This window comes from Vespa crabro, chromosome 1, assembly GCF_910589235.1.
Source record: "Vespa crabro chromosome 1, iyVesCrab1.2, whole genome shotgun sequence".
In the NCBI taxonomy this organism is placed as follows: Eukaryota; Metazoa; Arthropoda; class Insecta; order Hymenoptera; family Vespidae; genus Vespa; species Vespa crabro.
The window spans coordinates 7740956-7765016 of record NC_060955.1 but is presented as its reverse complement, the minus strand read 5'-3'; the positions used below and the strand labels follow the sequence as shown (position 1 = coordinate 7765016).

General features: G+C 26.6%; 1 protein-coding gene across 3 annotated transcripts; it reads left to right on the top strand.

Moving 5' to 3' along the window:
- The first annotated feature begins 133 nt into the window (after positions 1–133).
- Positions 134–24061, top strand: LOC124432747 (sphingomyelin phosphodiesterase). 3 transcript variants are annotated; one of them, XM_046981885.1, is made up of 11 exons: positions 134–503; positions 15235–15340; positions 16039–16247; positions 17453–17749; positions 19628–20020; positions 20097–20269; positions 20346–20708; positions 20797–20989; positions 21049–21233; positions 21365–21550; positions 23211–24061. In XM_046981885.1, exons 2-11 carry the CDS (start codon positions 15265–15267, stop codon positions 23278–23280), a joined length of 2145 nt encoding a protein of 714 aa, XP_046837841.1. In that variant the 5' UTR covers positions 134–503; positions 15235–15264; the 3' UTR covers positions 23281–24061. The 3 variants fall into 3 exon arrangements, with proteins under 3 accessions (XP_046837841.1, XP_046837849.1, XP_046837857.1); XM_046981893.1 differs by lacking the exon at positions 23211–24061 and adding an exon at positions 22496–22604; XM_046981901.1 differs by lacking the exon at positions 15235–15340.

Here is a 24061-nt window from a genome sequence, read left to right as displayed (position 1 = left end):
AATTAAAAGAAACGAAAAATAAATTTACAGGATTTTGTAATCATACTTAAGATTTAAAATTGGAGAGAAGTAATACAATTATTGGTCACCAGGTGGGGCGGTAGTAGCGTTTAGATACCCTTGATGAAGTGAACTATTTCAGTACAATTCGAGCTATCGTCGTTGGAACGTCGACGTGCTTCGTGTATGGGAAAAGAAGAATAGAGAGTTGAATAGAGTTCAATCGACTATGTTAGTGTGCGTACGTTAATATGTACATATTTGTACGTGTCTTTCGTGTATTTTCTGTGATCTAGTTTCTTGAAAACGTGACACGACATTCGGAGGAAACGCGTGATGTTCCGAAAGTGATTTTGAAAACTAATGATCTTCCTTTCCTAAATCCTAGTCCTTTCCCTTCTTCGTACATTCAATTATTATCATCAAAAGTTTTCATCATTTAAGAATCTTTTTCAACTTGCTCAATTTATATACACCGACAAACGATTCCAATCTTCAAATTCGTAAGTTTACCTTTAATATAAATGTTCTCTTTCAGATTTCTAGTCTTGATTTGAATTTGAATATGTTTTCGCGCGTAGAAGCACGCGACATACGAATCTATTTACTAGACTATGTGCATATGAACGATTAAAATACGTTCTCTTGTAGCTGTTACATAGCATTATATTTATTTTCAATGATCGTTATCGCCATTAATTTATTATCATGATAACTGTGAAAAGGAAAATTATCGTTATCGCTTAATATAGATAACATGATGATTTTAAATCTAGTACAACAACGTGAAAGTTAGTTAACTATAATATAGTTCGATGATTAAATTTCCGCTTTTCATAGATCATTGTCAATGCGAAGACGATGGTATATTTTATATATCGAGAGAAATCTCGAAGGAGAGAATCTCGATATCTGAATTATATTTACGATTCATTATTTCTACGTAAGAAAATTTAATAATGTAATAAAAAATATTTTAAGAAATGTAAAAGTTGCGTAAACAATTATGATCCATCAAATTGATTGTTTCTTTCAATCTTTTACAAATGATATCCTATTTTTAAATCGGTAAAAAAGAAAAAGAAGAAGTTCTTTTTTGTATCCTACATGTATCGAGGACGGGTCAGAGATTGAAACAACTATAAGAAAGTTACTTATCCTCCTTGTTTGCACTAGACTATTTGTTTTCTTATCATTGTATTACTGAATATACGCCATTAGTTTATCCACTTGATTCTAAAAACTGTTATCTTATTTACTTTTAATAATTTTTACATGTAATCATATTATATATACACTATATACACTATATATATATATATGTATATATATATACACATATATACATACATACATACATATATATATATTTTTTCCATCTTATCCATTATCGTATTAACGATGAAATATTTTTATTTAAGTGTGTTATAACTATACGATTCCAATCTTTTTTTTTCTCGGAAGGTATTATATAATACTTTTATCTAATTATTCATAAATAACTTTCTTTTTTTCTTTCTTTCTTTGTATTCTTTTTTTTAAACTCTTATTTAATATTTCAATCGTATTTTAATTAATAATAAGTAATCAGATTAATAAGAATTAATCATTATAAAAAAATATGTTACTATAATATCGACTATTTAGAGTTTATTGCACAAGTTACTCTTCGCTATCGTTTGTTTCCATTTGGAGCGCATGAAACCACGTGCAAGAGGAGCAACCTCTATTAAATAATTGGAACTCCCTCCTCATCCTTCTCTTCTCATTTATCACACGCGCATCGCGCGCTTAACGTTCCATGCACTTCCGTAGTTGAGAGATTTCCAATCGGTGGAACAAGTGAAAACGGGGAGCCGTCTTTTATTATCTCTCCGCATTCTATTGTATACGTATATGTGTATGTCTCTCTCTCTATATATATATATATATATATATATATATATATATATACACATACATACCTGTATCCAACTATGTTATTATTTATGTACTTACGTGTCTCTTGTATTCTTGCTATACATATATACATAGATGCATATATGCATGTATTTCTACTATTGTAGGTAAATTTATATGCAGCATGTTCATTCGAAGACTTAAAAAAAATAGCATTTTTGAGAGAAATGGTATACGTGAAAAAGTTTTACGACTTCAAGATGCACATACAAGTATTTTATCAATTTTTTACTTATCGGATGCTTTTAAGATTATTTGAAGGTTAATTTTCTGTTTTTCAAACGAAAACCTATATTTATATTTTTCCTCGTTAGATTCTATCTTACGGGGATAAAAGAAAAAAAAAAAAAAAGAAAAGTTTTTCTATCGGATATTTTTTCAGATTTCAGTTTGAAAAGATATTTAATTAAATAAAAAATGAAATAATAATATACAATGAACTTCTTTCTTTGAAATTTTGTTATTATTAGGTAATAAGGATCCCTTTATTATTCTATATTTGAAGTTTTTATAATAAGGGTATAAAACGTATATACATGAGACCAATTACAGTAATATACAGGGTGTTAAAAAAAAAATAAACATTCAATATTTATACAATGCATAGAACACACTATAAAAGTCTTATTAAACAGAGTAAAAAAGTCTTATTAAACATAGATCGAAAGGTCAATCGTTTCAGTGATATTCGTAATTCTTCTAAGTTATTTATTGGCGAAGAATACACTTTGCTTTTCAAATATCCCCATAGAGATCCACGCAACTGATTCACCACATCTAATCCACTTTTGACTGAACTGATTCGCAAAGATGGTGAAGATTTTGAAAGACTGCTTGAGAAAGAACTCTTCGATTCGGAAACTTTTTTATCTAAAAACGTCAAGCTCTTGACAACTGACTAATTGCCGATGTAGTTTTGGAAATTGAATAAGGACATTCAAAACATGTTTTATAAATACTAAGGAAAACATCTCACGCGATGATAGAAGCCATTAAGTTAATCATGATATTAACTTACAAAAATGTTTATATTTCAGAAATATTTGAGGTTTCGACTTATGTTTATTAAGATTTTTTTTACTAAGTAGTGTATTCTATGTATTGTATAAATATTGAATACTTTCTTTTTTGAACACCCTGTACAATTACAATACTATATATATATGTGTGTGTTGGTGGGTATACGTAATGCTCTGTTGTATTCTTACTATGTATATATATATATGCATATACATATATATGTATGTGTTAACGTTAAGTACATTACCATCTGTGCATCTCTGTACTCCAGCTATATATATATAATACATATGTGTATGTAAGCGCATTAGTATATGTATGTCTCTCTCTCTCTCTCTCTCTCTCTCTCTCTCTCTCTTTCTCTCCTTCTTTCTCTCTGTGTGTGTATATGCGTGTTGTGTGTGTATGTGTATGTGTGTACGTATTGTTTCAGTTTATTTCACGCTATGTAACTTTTCGTGCGAAATAATATTAAAAAACAGCTTTCAAAGTTCTTTCCAAAGTGAGAAGAGTCTTCTCTTTTACTCTTTCTCTTTCTAAGTCACGAACGACGAAGTTCCGTTCGAATTTTTGCAGAAGACCGGTCGGTTGTAACAGTTCGACGTTCATCCATGCAATTTCTCATTCTTTTTGTACTTTGTGTGCATGCACGTTTATGTGCATGTATACTGTTAAACTTTTCAATCATTAGATTCGTTGGATTTTTTATTTTGTTTCCTTTTCTTTTCTTTTACCATATTAACAGGTAAGAGAACTGAGCTGATACAAGGTATTAGATTGAATATATCGATTTGCACAAATTGATATATTCATCTAATATTTTTCCGAATTTTTTGTAGATCAAGGATATAGAATAATTCACTATAACATTTTTTTTATATATTAAAATTAGGTTAGTAGTTCTACTATCTGAAAAAAATTGCTTAAACATTTCGATAAGATGTAATTGACTTTTAAAAGCAGCTAAGAACTTTGGCACGCCCTGTATTTATAGTTTTACAAATGTTATTAAAGAATTTTTTAAAATGACTTAGATAAATTCTGTATAATCGAGTGCTAGAGAGAATATTGCTTATCAGTGAATTTTATAACATTCAAATTCAGTGTAAGATATATTTTTTTTGATAAGTTATCTTTGCTATGAAAAATAATGCCAAAGGAAAAGGATTATGTAATTAATTCTTACATAAGCCAAGAAATAGAGTACTACATAAATTTAATTTTCTATTATTATGTTATTTCAAAGTCATAAAATTATGTATCTATATTTTTAATGTCATTTTAATTTTTCGTAAGGAAATCAATTGTTAGTTCGTTATATCGTAGAAGATTTGTTTTTGTCAAGTATTAATTAAGCATAGTAGAATGCTTATATATATAATGTTTATATTTACTATTATGCGTAATAATTATTATAAATTATAATTATAATTTATAATTATAATTATATATATATAATATTATTGTACTATTATATTTTTATCTATTGTACATTCCTAATGAAAATTTTTCCAACACTAAACTTCCGAAGAAAAGAATCACCTTAAGACTATATGATTTTTATAGACCATATGATTATTATGAAATTTGATAATTTTTTTTCGATAGGGGAAGGGCAAGTCCTTATCATAAATTCACCCATTTATAATTAGCGCTAACCCCTTAATAATAAGGACGGTGACAAACGTTTCAAAAATCCTAAATGGTAACAGGGGTCTAATGACATATCATTTGAAAAATCTTTTAATTATCTTTATAATATTGTTATTTTTTTTATATTTTGAATGAATAGTTTTCGAGAAAATGCGTTTTAAACTTTTACGTCGGAAATAACTTTTATTTTATAAAATGTTCAAAATGTGTATCGTCAATCTCTAAGTAATAATAAAGTTTTTGTTTAGTATTGCATCAAACATTTTACAGTACACCCGGTTTATTTCAGTGAATGTGTGGGTTGATATTTTTCAAGTAATAAAATCGGCAGTTTTTAAATCAGTATTTTTCCGAGCATTCACACTCCTGGATTTTTTTTTATTTTTATTTTTTAATATATAAAATTCAGAATATATGCCACCTAATAGATTTCAAAGGGAAAATTTCAGTAGCGTATAATCGAAGAATGCCATCAAATTACACCGGATGTACAGCAAAATGTTCGATGTAACATCGTGCGAATGCGTTATTATTTTTGAACATTTAATTATTTAAATAAAAATTGTCGAAACGCATTTTCTCAAAAACTATTGATTCAAAATGTAAAAAAAAAGCACCATTATAAATAGAATTAAAAGATCTTATAAACAATATGCTACTTAATCCTTGTTGCCATTTAAGATTTTTGAGGGATTTATTATTCCGTTTAGGTGATTAGTTTAAAATGAATGATTTTATGACAAGAATCTGTTCTCCTCGAAAACAAAATTGGCCAGTCTGAATTTTTCGAAAAAAATTGTTAAATTTCATAATAATCGTGGTGAACACTTCATTGGGACATTAAAAAATATACATAAGTAATGTTACAAGTTATAAAATATATTTCGTATTTTTTTTAAATACAACAAAAGAATTGAATTTCAACGGATTAATTTTTTATCATTTTGAAAAAACTAATGTAATATAATGTAAATACAATACATCCTATGTAAATACAATGTTTCTATTTATTTCTTTACACGCACACTCACACATACATACATATTGATTTATATGTTTTAAAAATCGTTCGATAAATCGAATCTTTTATCCTGCTATATCACGAATTGATGAAAAAAATTCAATACAAACATATCGGTGAATCGATTAGTATTAGAAAATCATATTTTTCATCCGTGTCTTTTCTTTAATTCTTTATTGTGAAAAAAAAAGATATAGGATATACAACGCTCGATTTCTCCCCGAGTTGATTTTTCGTAGTGTTTTTATGTGTTACGTGCACATTCCTTGAATGTCGAATGGAATTCAAGATGCGCCAAGGAATGCTTGCTCGTTTTGCGCAAGTAAATCGACGTTGAAAAACAGAAATTCGAATGTTAGGCGCACCTACATTCGACAATTATTCCTCTAAGAAAATCGTTGAAGGTCGCCTTGCTCTTTCTTAAACGTTTAACAAAGAAATTGCTCTCTCTTTTGCTCCCTCTCTCTCTCTCTCTCTCTCTCTCTCTCTCTCTCTCTCTCTCTCTCTCTTTCTTTCTGTCTAGCTCACTCTCTCTCTCTCCCTCTGTCTTTTGTCCTCCTCTTTAAGATCGTATACATTCTTACGAATGATCTTAAGATGTTTCGTAACACGATTGTTATTTCAAATCGTCTTTAAAACGATTTAAATATTTTTATTTAAAAATATTTAAATAAAAATTTAATAATTTTCATAACTCTTTCATAACTCTATGTAATTTTAAAATAAGATATTTATATATATTTTATTTTGGAATTATATTTGTATTTATTTGTGTTATATATTATTTCATTTTTTCGACATAAAAGATTATATATACATATATTTTATTTTTATATTTTTATATTAAAATATATATATATTTTTTATTTTTGGTGTATGGCATTTCTTGATTTCTTTATAGTATATCTTATTTCATTTTTTCATTTCTTTTCAATACAACTTGACATACAATTAAAATTGTAACATAGTTTATGTTTGAAGATAAATGCGTACTAATATAGTTTTCACGTTATATATTATAATTTTTATCTTTTTTAAACAAAAAAAAAAAAAAAAAACAAAAGTATATTCTAGAGTCACAAACAAATAATCGATGATTAGAGATTCTGTAATGAATATATTTTAAAATAAATGTATGTTTACGTTTGCATATAGAAAAAATTTAAGTAATAAATTTGATCAATGAAATATCATGGATAGATGGCAAAATGTTTAACAGAAAAAAAAAATAGTCAAATTAAATCTATTCTCATTTAAAACTATTTTCTTCGATGATTTTCCGTGCAATCACAGGAATTTGAAGAATAATTATTTTCTTATACATTATTTATTATTTATTAAAGATTATTTTACGCATGAGTTGAGATAAACGGAAGGAGAAAGAAAAAGAGAGAAAACAAGAAATACATATATTACTATGTATATTTCGAATTAAAATGAAGAAGAACCAAAGTCAATCGAGTCGAAAGTTTCTTCGCGTATATCTCGTTCGTAGGCTTTGATAAATTAAGCTACGAAGGGGAGATTGTCGCAGTGCGAAAGTAGTACGGACACAGAGAAAGGCAGCAACATCACTATTGGATGAACGTTGCTTATGCAGTATCCATCAATATTATGTAGTGAGAGAAAGAGAGAATCAGAAAGAGAATATCTATACGTAGCTCTTCTCTCGAAGGATTTTTTTAAAAAACGCAGTTAATAAATGAGCGGGAAATTTTAAAAGCGTTCGAACGTATACTACTTCTACTTGTCTTTCGTATTATATGAGAAGAGAGTTTGTATTTTAGCTTCGTCATTCTAAAGAGATTCTCTGGAGAAATCATACAGATATACATGAATGCAGTATCGAGAAATCATACAGTAGAATACAGTTTCGATCTCGTGAAATCGTCCTTTCTCAAATTTAATGTTGTATTATTTAATGAAATAATTTTAAGATCGAGTAACTCCAGAGATACAATTTTGATTACATGAAATCGTCCTTTCTCGAATTTAATGTTGTATTATTTAATAAAATAATTTTAAGATCGATTAGCTTAAAAGGTCTGACGTTCTCGTGTCTTTTTTTTTTCATTTTTCAATTTTCCTTGTTTTGAAAATATTTCTAAAACTCTATTGTTTGTTAAAATTTCTTGAATGAGAATACAATATTGCATATATAGTAAATACATATTTTCTTCTTCGTTACCAACATCTCACGTTACGTCAAGTTACATGTTTATAACTTTTTAATATCTTTATTTTTTTTCTTTTTTCGTTTTTTATATTTTGTGTACTTATTTATGGTTTAACTACGATGCAAAGACGAACGAAGTTGTGTTTCGTCATACTCATTTTTGCGAATTTTCAAGAGCAATTACGTGTAGTATATCTAAGACATAAATATAAATTTATCACATGCATTTACTTATTTGTAATTTTTTTCTATTTTTTTTTTCTTAACATTAACATTTTAATGTTTAGTTCGGAAAATTGTATATACACGTTTTTTAATAATTTGACTTTGTAAAATGTTACTTTCTTATCTCTATTTTGTTTTTTAACTTTTTATATTATAATTATTTTTATAGTTTGTTTTTAATCATCCCTATCTGCTTTTGTTATCTTACATGTATGTATATACGTACTTACAAATATACTTCCGTCTTTTGAGTAATTTTCAATTTTCTTTAGATTAATTGATTTAATCGATTTAGAAATAATAATTTGGATTTAATTTTCTTCTTTTATTTAATTTAGAGATAATTAATTTAATTATCTGAATGAAATTTTTCAATAAAACTATTTCTTACTGATTTGTTTTATTAATTAAAGAAAAGTATTACATTAGAGATAATATTCAATAATTTTGTGGAATAATAAATATTGTTATTACAGCAATTATCTTATAATAAAATTTTTATATTAACTTTTTAATCATTGTTTTATTTCAAAATCAAATCTGCTGAGTTAAGATAAATTCGAAGATTATAATATATTTTTTGTTTTATTTCGCCAAGGGCAGAGTGATATCATTGATGATGATTCGCTCTCGTTACAGTTAAAAGTATTATTATTATGAAATTTAAGGAGAAGCGGATCGAGTTTAAATACAGCTGAAATAAACCGTTAATTCTTTCGGCTGCTATAATGACTTTTATCTTTTCTTTTAATATATATCTTATCTATTAAATAATTAACGCAGACATTATAAATAACGATAAAGAAAATCGAGCAAAATAAATTTCACATTATTTATCAGAATTTATGATAATGACGATCCAATATACACAGTATCATTTAACCAAGCGGAATGATAATGGAAGAAGAAGAGTAATGAAGAAGAAATGATGTCTTCTTTTTTATTATCTATCTTTAGAATAATTTCTGTTTTGTTTTGTTTCTCTGTTTGTTTTCTAATTTTGATAAATTTCATTGCTATAAGGATTACAAAGATTAAAAAGACCTAATCCTGATTTTTTAATAATTTTTTTTTTCTTTAACTTAATTGACTTCTTTGATTTAGAAATAATTATTTGGATTTAATATATTTCTTTTATTTAATTTAGAGAAAACTAGTTTGAAAGGTGTAACTTTGATCAGGATTTTGTTTAATTAATTTCATTGGTTTAGAAATTATAATTCTAGTAAATGTAATAAATTAATTAATGGTTTTAGTTATTATTCATAATGCCCATATTAATCACTTATTATTAATCTATAACATGTACACTTTAAACTGGTTATGATTAATACCGCTAAATAAAATAAAATAAAAATGTAGAAAAAAAATAATTTTTTCGCGTTAATCATAAGAAAGAAAAAGAGAAAGAGAGATCGTTCAGGACATTCAGATTTTTTTCTTCAATTATACTTGCGGTTTCAAACTTTCACTCTCTGTCGATGTATTTATTTCGAATAAAACAACCCCCGCAGTCATAAATGAGAAAAACTTTGTCGTTTCAGTAGTGATCTCATAGTACAATTTTTACATTAACTTTATGATTGTTTAATTTTAGAATTAGATCAATAAGATTAAGTAAATACAAATTTGGAGATTATAAAACATTTTTCAATTTCATTTCGTAAAAATCAGAATGTATACTATATGAATGTATACTGAGATACTATATATATATATACATAGTATGTATTGTATAATGTATATATTATATATAGATATCTATACACATTGAACTTTCGATAAAATAGATTTTGTAAGAATCTATATAATATGGAGTCTGTAGAAAGTTAAAGTTATCTTATTTCCTCGATGTGTAAAAAGAAGAAAAGGTTTGTGTAGATTCATGTAAATTCGATCTTAACTCTTGAAATAAATTCACAGATGCAATTTCATTGCATGATCCAAGATCCTGCGCTTCAACGATCACGTGATACAGGTCAAATAGTGTTTTTTTTCTGGAAAATGATTTGGTTTCTTTCTTAATTAAAAAAAGAGAAAGAAGAAGAAAAGTAGGAAATTAAAAGGAAGATGTTTATTATATTAGGAGATATGTGTATTGTATTAGAGAACGAAGTCTTATTGATACGATGTATAGTGATATATAATAATTAAATGAATCGTTAAAAAAATTAGAAAGAAAAGGAAGAAGAAATGGTTATTGGACTAGAACGACTTCTTATCGTTATTCGATGATAAACTAATTATAAAAATGAAAAAAAAAAAGAGAGAAAGAAGAAATATTTATGAAAATTTATATGAAGAATTTATATAGAGAACTCTTTATATAGAGAATTTTTTCAAATATAATTACATAGAATCTCTGTATATAAATAATTTTATATAAAGGAAAATTTTTCTGTATAAAATATATAAAATTTCTTTATATAAAATATATACAAGCATCTTTTTATATGTAATATATAGAATTTTTTTATATAGTATATATAGAATCTCTTTACATAGAATATATAAGATTTCTTACAAAGAATATATCGAGTCTTATATAAAAGAAAATTTCTTTTTAGACAGAATTCATTATTCATTAAAATGAAATTTTCTCAATATAGAAGATAATTGTATGATAAATAAAAATAATTATAAGAGAAAGAAAGAAAAAGAAATGAGAATTTCGAAATACAGACACGTAGGCTGGCCAAAGTGAATCTCTTTTTTGTTAGGTCGAATAACGGTTAGGTCTGTATTCTCCGAAGAACTGTTTCAAAGGAACGCAACGTTTCGATAAAAAGTACGAAGAGGATGAATTTTTCTTTCTATATAGTCCTAGACATTTATCCTTTTTTATATTTTCTTCCTTTTCTCTTTTTTTTAACGTTTGAAAATACCAATCCTCGATATGTCAATGATCATATAATTATAAGGTTAAAATTTATACATTCATCCGAGCAAAAGGGTAAACCCATCGGGTTTATATGAGTTCGATGTTCAACGACACGTACATATGTACCACCTTTTCTGTACTTCCGTTTGACACAGTTCGTCGTTCGCTCTCTCGTGTCATTCTCAATGTCCATGCAAGATCATACCTTCAATTATATATACATATATTTGAAATTTGTTATACATATATTATATATTTTTTATTTTATTTTATTATGTTAGGATATTCCAATAAATGATCTCGGAATTTTTAATAAATAAATACTTGTATTGTTATTTATTACTTATTGACCAATTCAATATTTATAGAGATATTTTTGTTCTTATATTTATTGTGAAATATGATGTACTTATGTTAAAATAATGAAAGATAATCCTGTCTCTTTGTTAGATTTATGTGTCTACATATGTCGACTGAATCTATAAGACCGTGGATTTATTTATAGCATTAGGTCTATAGAAAAATGAGTCTCTCTCTCTCTCTCTTTCTCTCTCTCTCTCTTTCTCTTCCTCTCTCTCTCTTTCTTTCTCTTTCTCTCTCTCTCTCTCTCTCTCTCTCTCTCTCTCTCTCTCTCTCTTTTTCCATAATTTTATTATTTCTTATCAATCGACGTTGTGTTTAACTTTCACATAAGAATATAATTCGCTTTCAATTGTGAATAATTATGATATTTAGATATTTTATAAAGAATTTTTTATAGAAAATACTAAGTATAAAATATATAGCAAGTGATAGGCCGTAGATGGAGTATATATTCCATGAACGAAGGATGTACAGCATCCGATGCGAATCCAACTTTCGCCGAAACGAATTCTTCCCACTGACCCACTGAATCGGATGATATCCACCGATAAAAGCTTCTAGTAAATTGCTATCTTACGTTTCTACAATTACTATGTATAAAAAATGATTCATTGGAAAATAAAGTTAAAGTTGAATCAATTAGGAAATCGAATTAGGAAATTTTCCTAACTTTTTTTTTTTATTTATTAACATTTCCAAATCAGACATTTTATTGCTAACTATAGATTAATGACCAGCTTTTTTTTGTATCTAACATTTTCAAATTATTTATGGTTTGTTAATAGTTAAAAAAGCATCGTCTTGTTAAATATTTATTTTCAACAAATATTTAAAAATTACAAATATGCATTTTCAATATAAATTTCAACGTTACTTTAAAATATTTTTAAAATATTACGTTTAGTAAAGCATTCAAGTAAATGAAATGAAATATTACAAAGTTTGCAAATATAGCATGTTTCACTTCTTTTTCCGTTCGTAATGTGTATTATCTCTACGTGAAGTTCTATAAGCATTATTTGAAGGTCTGATGCACCTCTAAATATATTGATTTTTCTGTTTCTTCAGAAATAAGCTAATATCTTGCCACTTCGAAAAGAAAAACTTTATATCGTATTTTACTTTGAAGATTCAGAATCTAATATATGTATTCTATATGAATTAAAAGAAACGTTAATTAATCAAATAAATCATTTAATTTTTGCCATTTGTTACTGCGTTATGTCTTTTTATTCGTTAATAAAAGAATGTGGAGATATATAATATTAATAAGCTGTAAAAATGTATAATATGCAAATATAAATATATATGTAAATAATATGTATAATGTGCAAATATATATTTATATTTCCACATATTGATTATATTGATAAAAGAGAGATAAAAAAATGTAGCACTTGGTATAAAAATTTATTAGGCTGTTTATTCTGAAAATATTAAATATTCTGAAAATATGTTTTTTATTCTACACGTTTTCACGCACACACACACCTTGTGTATATATATATATATATATATATATATATATATATATATATATATATATTGTATATATTGTATATATTTCTTTCATGTTATATATTTATATATTTACATATTAAATATATTGATAAAAGAAAGATAAAGAAAAATGTAACACTTGGCTAAATGTAACAATGGCATAAAAGTTTATTATGCCATTTATTCTGAAAATATGTTTTTTATTCTACACCCACATGCGCGCGCACACACACACACACACACACACACATACCTTATGTTTATATATATTATATATCGTGCATATTTCTTTCAGAATATGTCAGTTCTTTCATTATTATGGTTAGTTATAAATAATAAAAACTTTTCATGAGGATAGAGGATAAGTGTTTGTCGCTTATAATTTATACAGAGTGATACAGAATAAGTGGAATATATTTTAGAAGTAAGTTTAAAACATTTAAACAATTAAAATAGTTCATATAAACATACGTTCTATTTGATTTAAAAAATGAATTACTCATTTTTGAGAATTTTCATATACAAGGTAATTAAACTCATAATTGATCTTTGAGAGAGATGAAAGACGGTAAAATTTTGAGACAATAGTTTCTCTGTCATTTTTTTTTTCGGTTATTCTTCACTGATTGCAAATTATTTAGCAATAAAGTTGACCAATCTCGTGCGCTCTGCTATGCAATATTATTTGGTCAAATTAATCGAATGATTGAATGACGAGAGTAGCATACGATTCATTGTTACTTTCGTGTAAAATACTAATCGTTCTTGTGAATTTCCGAAACCTTATTGTCGAGCCAGAATATCTTCTTATTTTTTCAAGTCTCTGATACTTTGAAACTTCTCTCAGGTATTTTAGATGATATTCAGTTCGTATGCGAATATCTAATGGCAAATGCTTGTGAATACAATTATCAGTGTGAACGGAATTATATTTACTTGTGTATTTATTTTCTATTATATATTGTTTCCTTAACTTTCCTTTATTTTTTGTGGTTTTGTTTTCCTTTGCATATTATGATATTTCTTGCATATTTTGACTTATTTTATTTGCATAAATATTCAAAACTTAATAATTAATTTATACGGAAACTTTCTTCTAGGTTTGGATTTTACGAAATCGATAAGTTAATTGTAATACTCATTTTATATTCGATTAGAAAACGAAATACTTTTGAATTACATGCTTCACTGTACGTATAAACGCGTATGTATAAATTACCCGCGCGTAAGTATAAAAAACGGTCTTTCAAAACGAAGACATGCACATGCGCATTCTCATGTAACAGATTTATTAAAGAGCACGTTTGATATGACTAATTCATTTTGAATGGCACGCATTATACGATTGGTCTCTTTATCCACGTCTTCTGTTTAACAATCTTTTTCCGTTATTTCAGAGCGATCGTTTAGAATCATGATTCACTAAAATGCTCATGCATTTAACAATTCTGTAAAAGATAATTCGAGAAATCGTTCGTGCGATTTCCTACACTTTTTTCCCTGTTAGGAAATGTTTGTATTTTGCAAAAAAATTTGTATTCCACAATCGATTCTACGAGCTTTTTTAACAATAATCGCGTGAAGGATATATTTTATAATTAAGAAAATAAATATTAAAACAAAGAAAAAATTTATTTTTTTTTAGTTTACTCTTAAACAAGATTGCGGACTAAATATTTTCTTACTTACAATGTTTCTCACATTATTACTATATTTAATTAATTAGGTAATTATATTTAATCACTTTGAAGTACATTATAAATTTTGAGTTGCAAATTAGGTATTTTCTTACTTATAATGTTTCATACATTATTTATATATTTCAATATATAAATAATAATTATATAATTATATTTATAATTGCATTGAAGTGTATGTATTTAAATTGTTTTAATAGTAAAGAATATAAAGTTAGTTCGAAAATAAAAATTGTTCTTGTCATTCTGTTGAAATACGTTGAAAATGTCCTTCGGAAGGTCGACCATTGCAATATTGTTGTTTGATTAAAAAAATAAGAGATAAAAGAAATATCTATATATATAAAAATTAAAATTGAATTGAAATTTCTGGCGCGTCCGAAGGACGTCCTACAACGACAGCGAAGACAACTTTGTCCGAGCGTTCATCACTGACCCACATACAGGTAACAGTAACGGTGGGTTCTATATAAAAATGCTTTTACTGTGTCAATGACATTTTTCGAACGTGCGAGCCAACATTTACACACACACATACACATACACATGCGTAAATATATATGTACATGTATCATCTCATAAAAACGAGAAAGAAATTATAAAATGACGTATAGAATAGATATATAAATAAAAAAATAAAACAAAACAAAAATAAATAAGAATGTCCTCTTTGGTTATAAATATCTTGATTTTTTTCCTTGATATTTAAACCTTTTTGTTTATATTTATTATTTTATAGATAACGATACCAAAGAGTAGAAGATAGAGCATGCCAATTAAAAGATGGATCTCACCGAGCTGTATCATTCTATTTTGTTTCATTGGCACGATATCAAACATTTTCGGTAGGTGAAAAGGGTTTCAATTATTGTTTTATTATCTATTTGTAATCAGAGAATAATATTATTTTTATCAACAGACTTGACATTGTTTAAATATTTCTTTAAAATATAATAAGTGTAAAACGTGTCATTGTCATTCTTTTCTCTCATAATCGATCCTTCAATGAAATTTATACCGTTTAGTTTTTGAAAAAATGAAAGAATTATTTCTTTGTTGTTGGATCAGGAAAGAATCTTAGTAATTATTTTATTTTTAATGTTTCATATTAATTTAATCTAAAGAAGATAAGAAAACTTAATCAAATTATATTAAAAAAAATGGGTTACAAAAAAAATATTATTAATTGTAGATATGTTATAGATATATTTTGTGTGAACGAAAGAAAGAAAGACGAAAGACAAAAAGAAATTAATAATTACGTTAAGAAAACGGGTCACGAAAGGATATTATTAATTGTTTAATAATTCTTTAACGTATTCTTTTATGTACTGTATAAACTTTGAAAGAAAGAAACAAAAACAAAAGAAATAAATACTCGATTAATAATTACGTTAATTTGAATTTTAACAAGTTTGTTATAAAGATTCATATAAAATTGTTTCATTAACTGTACGAAGGTTGATCGACTAGTCACCAGTTGAAGTGTGCTGATTTAAGCTAATGTACTAATTAGGTAACTAGTTAATTCTCTTGTATACAGGAAACCCGATCCGAGAAAGGCAGAAACGAGAAGCGGAAATTGCTACGACAAACTGGACGAAACTAGTGGACGAATGGCTAAAAGAGAGAGAAAAAGCCTCGGAAAATTTTGATGTTGCACTTTTACCCTTTAACAATAGATTTCGAAAATTACCGCCAACCGCAGATACTATTGTTATTAACCAAACGAATACCGAGCAATTATCACGGGTAAGAAATCGTTCTCTTCTCTTTTTTCCATTTCTTTTCTTTTTTTTCTTTCTTTTTTTTTCTTTTTTTCTTAATAATTCGAGATGAGTTAGATACATTGTGCGTTATATATCGATTTATCTTTCTTCTGAGTAATCTAGATATATGTTGACACATAAAATTGTTAACACATTACCGTGGACAATTACACGTAGATATCTTGCATTTTTTACCTATCAATCATAAGAGTAACCATAACTCAATAACAAAGGATAAAAGTTACTATGTTCTGAATCTTTTAAATCTGGATATTTCTTTAGGATGAACTTTTTTATGTTCCAATTTATTTAATATAATGTTTTATTAACAGTGTCATACGTTAAAACAATTTTAATATATACACATTCATAATTAATATATATTTTGGAAACTTATGTAATTTTAAAATAATTCCTAAAATTGAATATTTAACAAGACTATGTGTGTAAGTTTTAATTGTAAATGAATCATAAGTAACTTAAATATGCTTTGCGCAAAAAAAAAGTAATTGGCTACTGAGGATGTACATATATATGCAATAATAAAATATCTAATATTCAATGTCTTTATATTTCAAATACCATATTTAAAATTAAAATTATATTGTTGAAAATGATTAGTTTCGTGTAAATAATTTTTATATAATTGTAATATATAAATATTCACATTATTCAAATAATTAAAAACAATGTAAATATAATTCTTTACTTTGCTTTAAAATATTTTAAGAAAGAAAGAAGACTCAACCCAGATTCGTTAGCCTGATTTTCTTTCACTCTCTCTCGAATTAATTATCGATTTTTATTTAACTCTCTAGTATGTCACGTAGGTGATAGACACACGTTAATCTTTTTTTTAAAAATAAAAATTTATCGGCCCAACGTTAACTTTGTTTTATGCAACACTATAGTGTCACCAACTCTCACTTTCAGTGCCAAAATACTTTCACCGTAGTAACAGATAGAATTGCGAATACGTAGCTTCTTGTATATATGTATATATATATATATATATATATATATATATATATATATATATATATATATTTACATATATGCACGTGATTTAGCGGCAATGACATTGCTGCCGTGAAAGTTTCACGATAATCGAAGATCGTATGATCTAAAGAATGAAATAAAAATTCTTCATTAAATCTAATGTTTAAGAAAAACTTTCTTTGCTTTTAGTTTAATTATTCACGAATGCTATGGGAAATGGAAAAAGTACAACCAAGCGGACACCTGTCATTGTTTGTGGATAAGGCACTAAAGTTACTCGATTTGAAGAAAGTAATGATGGAAGTTGAAACTTCGGTAATGTCGAAGGTTTCATGTACGGCGTGCAAAGTCGGTGCTGGTTTACTTCAGAATTATATAAAAAATGGCAGAAGTGATAAAGAAATCATGGCGAATATATATCAATTCTGTGTCTCCCTTAATATACAAAGTTCACGGGTTTGTGAAGGTGTCACTTTGGTATTTGGTGTAAGTACTTCTTGAAGAAAAAATTATTTATTAATTTTTAACAATATATAGAGCGTAGATAGTATATACATTTGATTGTATATTATATATATTTGATTATATATAAAGTGATAGTAGAAGTATTCGTACACTGATTTATTTGAAGTAAGACTTCGTGAAATTGTAGTTTATTAATTAATTTTTGTATGAACAATGATACATATTATATTTTCGCAAATCTCTAGAGTGGCTATAGTCCGAAAAAAAATTAGTTGTTTGAATAATTTGCAAAATTAGTAAGAAAAAACAAAAAATCACCAGAAATATAAAACCAATGATTATTTGTACAGTTCTTATTTATATGTAAGAACTGCTTACAAAAGAGTTTATAACATTATTGCTTCCTATTTATAACCTCGTCAGTCTGTTTGAAACATTATCAACATCAGCAGAGTTCAAAATTTTGTATTATTAAAAATTATTATTGTAAACGGATGAAAACGTGCGGAAACTACGATAGAAGAAAGAAAAATTATTATTAAGTTGCAAAACCAGTGTAAAAGTTTATCAGAAATTTGCCAGAAATTTATTATTATAATATTCAGAAATACCATACAAAGTATAATAGATAGAAATAGATGAAGAGGCTACAAAATAATACAGAAAGTGAACGTCCATGAAAAATCAATCAGTATATTGGACGAATTGTTATTAAAACGATAAAATAAAATTAAAAAATAATTGAACATTTTAAAAATAATTTAGATATTGATGTATTTATTAGCACTATGCTAACAGATACATGTAACTTGCTTGTATGTTAACAGATTAATGTAACTTTATACGAAATCATCACGGTGGAGTGACCCGTAAAAAATATTTTGTAACTGAAGTGAATAGGAAAAAAAGATTGCAATTCGCAAATAATAATATTAGCACACCGATGGACTACTGGAATAGAGTGAGTTTTACATACGAGAGTAAATTTAATATTTTCGGGTCTGATGGACACGGTACTATTTGGAGAGAAAAAAATAAAGAACTAAAACTAAAAAACTTACGACCTATAGTGAAACACGATGGAAGTTCTGTATTAGTTTGGAGCTGTACGAGTGCTGCTGATATTGGCATATTAAAATTTATTGATAAATTAGTGAAACACTAGGTTTACATTGACATTTTAAAGCGCATTCTTATTTCTAGTGTAGAAAAAATGAGTATGAAGGATAATTTTATTTTTATGCAAGACAATGATCCAAAGCATACTGCATGTAATATGAGAATGTGAATATTACATAACACATCAGCATATATAAAAACTCCTCTCCAATTTCAAGATCTCAATCCGATAGAATAAATATAGGATTACTTGGATCGTAATATTAGAAAATACAAAATTTTTTATAAAAAAGATCTAAAAAATGCTCTCATGGAGAAATGGAATATGATTCAGTGTTACATCGAATTTAGTTAATTCGTTGTAATTAGAAGAGTTGCTGTAATTTTAAAATTAAAAGGAAATCCTACGAAGTATTAATTACTCGTTTACTTTAATTTTTCTTATTATCAGATTAGTTTGTTTCGTTTTTCTTGATGAATTTTTAAAAATTTAGTAACGAATTTAGTAACGAAAATTTAGTGTACGAATACTTATTGCTTTCGCATTTCTACCGTTCTTTTGTTTTTCTTACTAATTTTGCAAATTATACAAACAATTAATTTTTTTTAATTATGTCCACTCTAGAAATTAGCGAAAACATGTACCAATTAATTGTTTATAAAAAATTAGTTAATAAACTACAATTTTACGAAGACTTATTTCCAATTGATCAGTGTACGAATACTTTCTACATTCACTGTATTTATTTCATTTGAAAATATAAATCATGTGTTTTTTAGGCTGAAGTGATTTATGTTTTAAAACAAGTTGAGATGGGTCCAGCTCAAATCTGTAGTTTTGTTATTGGTGATGCTTGTGATGATGCTTATAATCCTTTACACGAATGGGAAGTAGCTTTTCCACCTGTGAAAAAACCACCAGTGAAACCACCTGTACCACCACAAGAAAATGCACCAACATTTAAAGTTTTACATCTTTCCGATACACACTTTGATCCTTATTATCAGGAAGGTGCAAACGCTGACTGTAATGAACCATTATGCTGCAGACTTACGAATGGAGCTCCTTTAATACAATCAGCTGCAGCAGGTAGGTGGGGTGATTACAGGAAGTGTGACACTCCAAAGAGAACTGTTGATCATATGTTGAAACATATCGCTGAAACGCATCCAGTAAGTTAATTAGTTAAGTTTCAATAAATATTATAAATACACATGATGGTGTTATTATAAGTAATGTTTATTATAGGATATCGATTATATATTATGGACTGGTGATTTACCACCTCATGATGTATGGAATCAAACAAGAGAAGAAAATCTTAAGGTTCTGCATGATACCGTTATGCAAATGATTCAAATGTTCCCAGGTGTACCTATATTTCCAGCATTAGGAAACCATGAAAGTGCACCAGTTAATAGGTATGCTTCGTCTGTAAAGTATTTTTTTCTTTGTATATAATATAATCTTGAGTATTTGTTTTTTTTTTCTTTTTAGTTTTCCACCACCCTTTGTACCCGAAGAAAATAGTATATCGTGGCTCTACGATGCATTAGATAAACATTGGAGACGTTGGTTACCTGCTGGCGTCTCACATACGGTTCGAAGAGGGGCCTTTTATTCGGTTTTAGTGCGGCCAGGATTTCGAATTCTCTCTGTGAATATGAATTATTGTAACAATAAAAATTGGTGGCTTTTAATTAACAGTACCGATCCAGTCAGTGAATTGCAATGGCTCGTCTATGAGCTACAAGGTGCTGAAATGAACGGTGAAAAAGTACATATAATTGGTCATATACCTCCTGGTCATTCGGATTGTCTTAAGGTTTGGTCCAGGAATTATTATCATATAATCAATCGGTTAGTATAACGTGTAACGTTTTGAACAATTTGAAAAAAAAATATCTTTTATTTCTATGTGTGAAATCATTTTGAATTTAATGATTAGATACGAATCCACCATCACGGCACAATTTTTCGGACACACGCATTATGACGAGTTTCAAGTATTCTACGATACTCAAGATCTTCGAAGAGCTTTAAGTATAGCTTATATAGGACCTTCAGTCACACCTTATTATGATCTTAATCCGGGATATCGAATATATTATGTTGATGGAGATCATCCAAAAACGACTAGGGTAAGATAGTAAGATTTGATATAATATCTATGGATAACGATTTTGTTTTTATTTTTCAGATGGTCGTCGATCATGAGAGTTGGGTGATGAATTTAAAAGAAGCAAATCTTTATGATTATCCTATCTGGAGTAAGATGTACAGTGCCAGACAAGCATATCAAATGGCATCGCTCTTGCCGAAGGATTGGGATTCATTGATCGATAAAATGTCTAACGAACCTTCTCTTTTTGACATTTATTACAAGTAATATTAACATTTTTATAATCAATACATTTTCAATCAGAGTTCATTTTTTGTAAAGATCAATCGATCAGTATATTTTAAATTCAATTGTAAATTAAATTTAAATTCAAAATGACCCTTATTTTTTATAGACACTATTATAAGAATTCTCCAGTACGACCGTCGTGTGACGACGAATGTCGGAAACGTTTATTGTGTGATCTAAGAAGTGGGAGAAGCCATGATCGTAAAGCATTATGCCAAAGTATCGAATCAAGAATCGACAATGAAACGAGAACAGGGTGGAGAGCATGGATCTATAGCGGTTTGGCATTATCGTACGTAGATAAATGGTGGCATAATAATTATAACGGAGACATTAGAACTAACAGCGTTAATTTATAATTTTTCGTATATTTACACTATCACTATTGTTAAAACGTAACGCTAAAGAATTCCTAATGTGCAGTACTTTTATGTGCTTCTCTGCATTCGCTAAAAGCAATTAATGAATGCTTTTTTAAGTAACTATTAATTTTTTAAGTAAAAATTACACATCCGATAGGACAAAATTCGTATAATATTGCAATAATGATTTATTGATTTCTTTATTAATTATTGGATATTTTCCATATGTGTAATATTGCGAGTAATTAGGATAATCTTAAAGACAATGAAATATTGGTTTAATTTAGTTATTATCTAAGAATTATTTTATTTTGCATTATATTATACTCTTTTTTAAGGTTTCTATAGATATATTTTTACTTAACGGAAAAATATGGTCATATAAATATATTTTTACAAAATATTTATATTTTCGTACTGAAAAACGAATAAAATGAAAATTTAAAGTTTTTAGAATAAATAGTAACTATAGCAAACAAATCAATAATTAGTATAAGATTATTTTTACTGAACTATTATTAAAGAAATTATATACATATAATATAATGTTAACCTGTGTATATATAATACATTTAATATTAACAAAGTTAATATTTTAAAAATTTAACAATACAACTATTATTCTATAATAGAAATTTTATTAATTAATCTATTTATCGAATTATCATTAATTTAGCATGCTTACCTTGTATAATTATTTAAATAAATAATGTGTATAAATTTTTTCTTTATCTAAAAATAGGTGAGTAACCATGAATAATTATGATTTCAATTTAACGACTATGTGCATGCTAGAAAATCTTAATTTATAACAGAATAAATAAACAGAATAATATAATGTATATAAATATTAATTAAATTTATCTATGTTTCAGACGTGTTTTTGCATATAGCTGCATAGGTTTCTCATGTTCAAGTAATAGTTCAGGCTAGCATAAATAAGTAAAAAAATGTATTATAAATCAATAAGATATATTAAAAGTTTCTGCATGGTTAATTATATATATATGTATATGATATATATATATATATATATGATATATATATATATATATATATATATATATATATATATATATATTCAAATGCTATTTTTATTTTTTATAATGATCATTTTTGATGACGATTTTCACTTTTTGGCACCTAAAATTTGTAAATAGTTTTGTAATTTAGATATATTTATTAAACTATCTGGTGATGGATTGTAATGTGGTGATTGGTATATACTATCATCGCGTATTATCTATTTTTATGTAAGTAACACTGCTACACTAGTTTGCTTTTTTTATTAAATATCGAACAGCTTGCTTTTAAATAAATATAAATCAATAAAAATTATAAATTATTATTTATTATCTTACAATGATATAAATATTAATTATTTGTTACAAAATTTTATAAAATAAGTCTCTATCATTATAATCTGAAATACTTGAAAATAAGCAGCATTGTTTTGTTATACAAATTTTTTATTTGTGCTAATGTTTTTATCACTAAATGAAAGTTTTACTTTCGTATAAATTCCTTAATAATTTTAGAATAATGATATTTAATCATAAATTATAATAACAAATATGATTTTATTTTTAGGATGTCCGTCGTTATGGCTATTCCTAGATTCGCATACAATCTACCCAAGTACGTTCTAGGTCTTGGATAGAAGAAATTTCAAGTGGTATGTGTAGAACAAGACAAAAGAGATTCAAACTGTTGTGATAAGTTATCAAAGAGAGTCAAAGAATACAAAGTTCGTGCTCCAAAATAAAAAAAAAAAAAAAAGAAAAAACTGCATAGGAATATGCAGAAAAGGTATATAATATGCCTCAATTTTTGTGAGAACAATAACTTTAAGAATTCATCAAAATGATATTGGCCAATCGGCCTATCATTTTGTATTAATTTTAATTTTGTATTAATGTTAATTTTATATTGTTGATCATCGATCGACTATATAAATTTTAAAAAGTTTAAAATATCTTTGATATTTTCGATGATTATTTTATTTATTTAATAAAACCACACAAAGATTTATTTTGCGACGATATGCGAACCTCCAATTACCTCAATTTTAATTTATTATAATAATAAATAATGTAAAAGAACTTAAAACAAAAACAAAAAAGAGTATTGAAAATGATCGAGGAAGAATTGTAAATTAGTTGTTAATAATTCCTCAAGTAGTCAAATATATACGTAACCAACGTGTATCATATTGTGTTTAAATAATTTACTATTCTAACGGTGTAAAGAGCGTATCTATAATATATATTCTTATTAGGAGAATCTTTAATTTATAAATAGTTAATATTAAGCGAATGTCCGACTATAGTAATAATTTAGTTTCGTTTGAACTAATGAGTATTTACAAAAAAAAGGATCGACTTGGCATCAATGCATGTTACATTGATTATTTATTATTGAATAAAAGAAATTATTTTTTA

What these genes read in the sequence shown, in the direction of transcription:
- LOC124432747 (XM_046981885.1), top strand. Translation starts at nt 15,265, where the DNA reads ATGCCAATTAAAAGATGGATCTCACCGAGCTGTATCATTCTATTTTGT. An exon ending in ATATCGCTGAAACGCATCCA is followed by an intron (nt 20,021 to 20,096) that starts GTAAGTTAATTA and finishes TGTTTATTATAG; the next exon opens with GATATCGATTATATATTATG. An exon ending in ATCATCCAAAAACGACTAGG is followed by an intron (nt 20,990 to 21,048) that starts GTAAGATAGTAA and finishes TTTATTTTTCAG; the next exon opens with ATGGTCGTCGATCATGAGAG.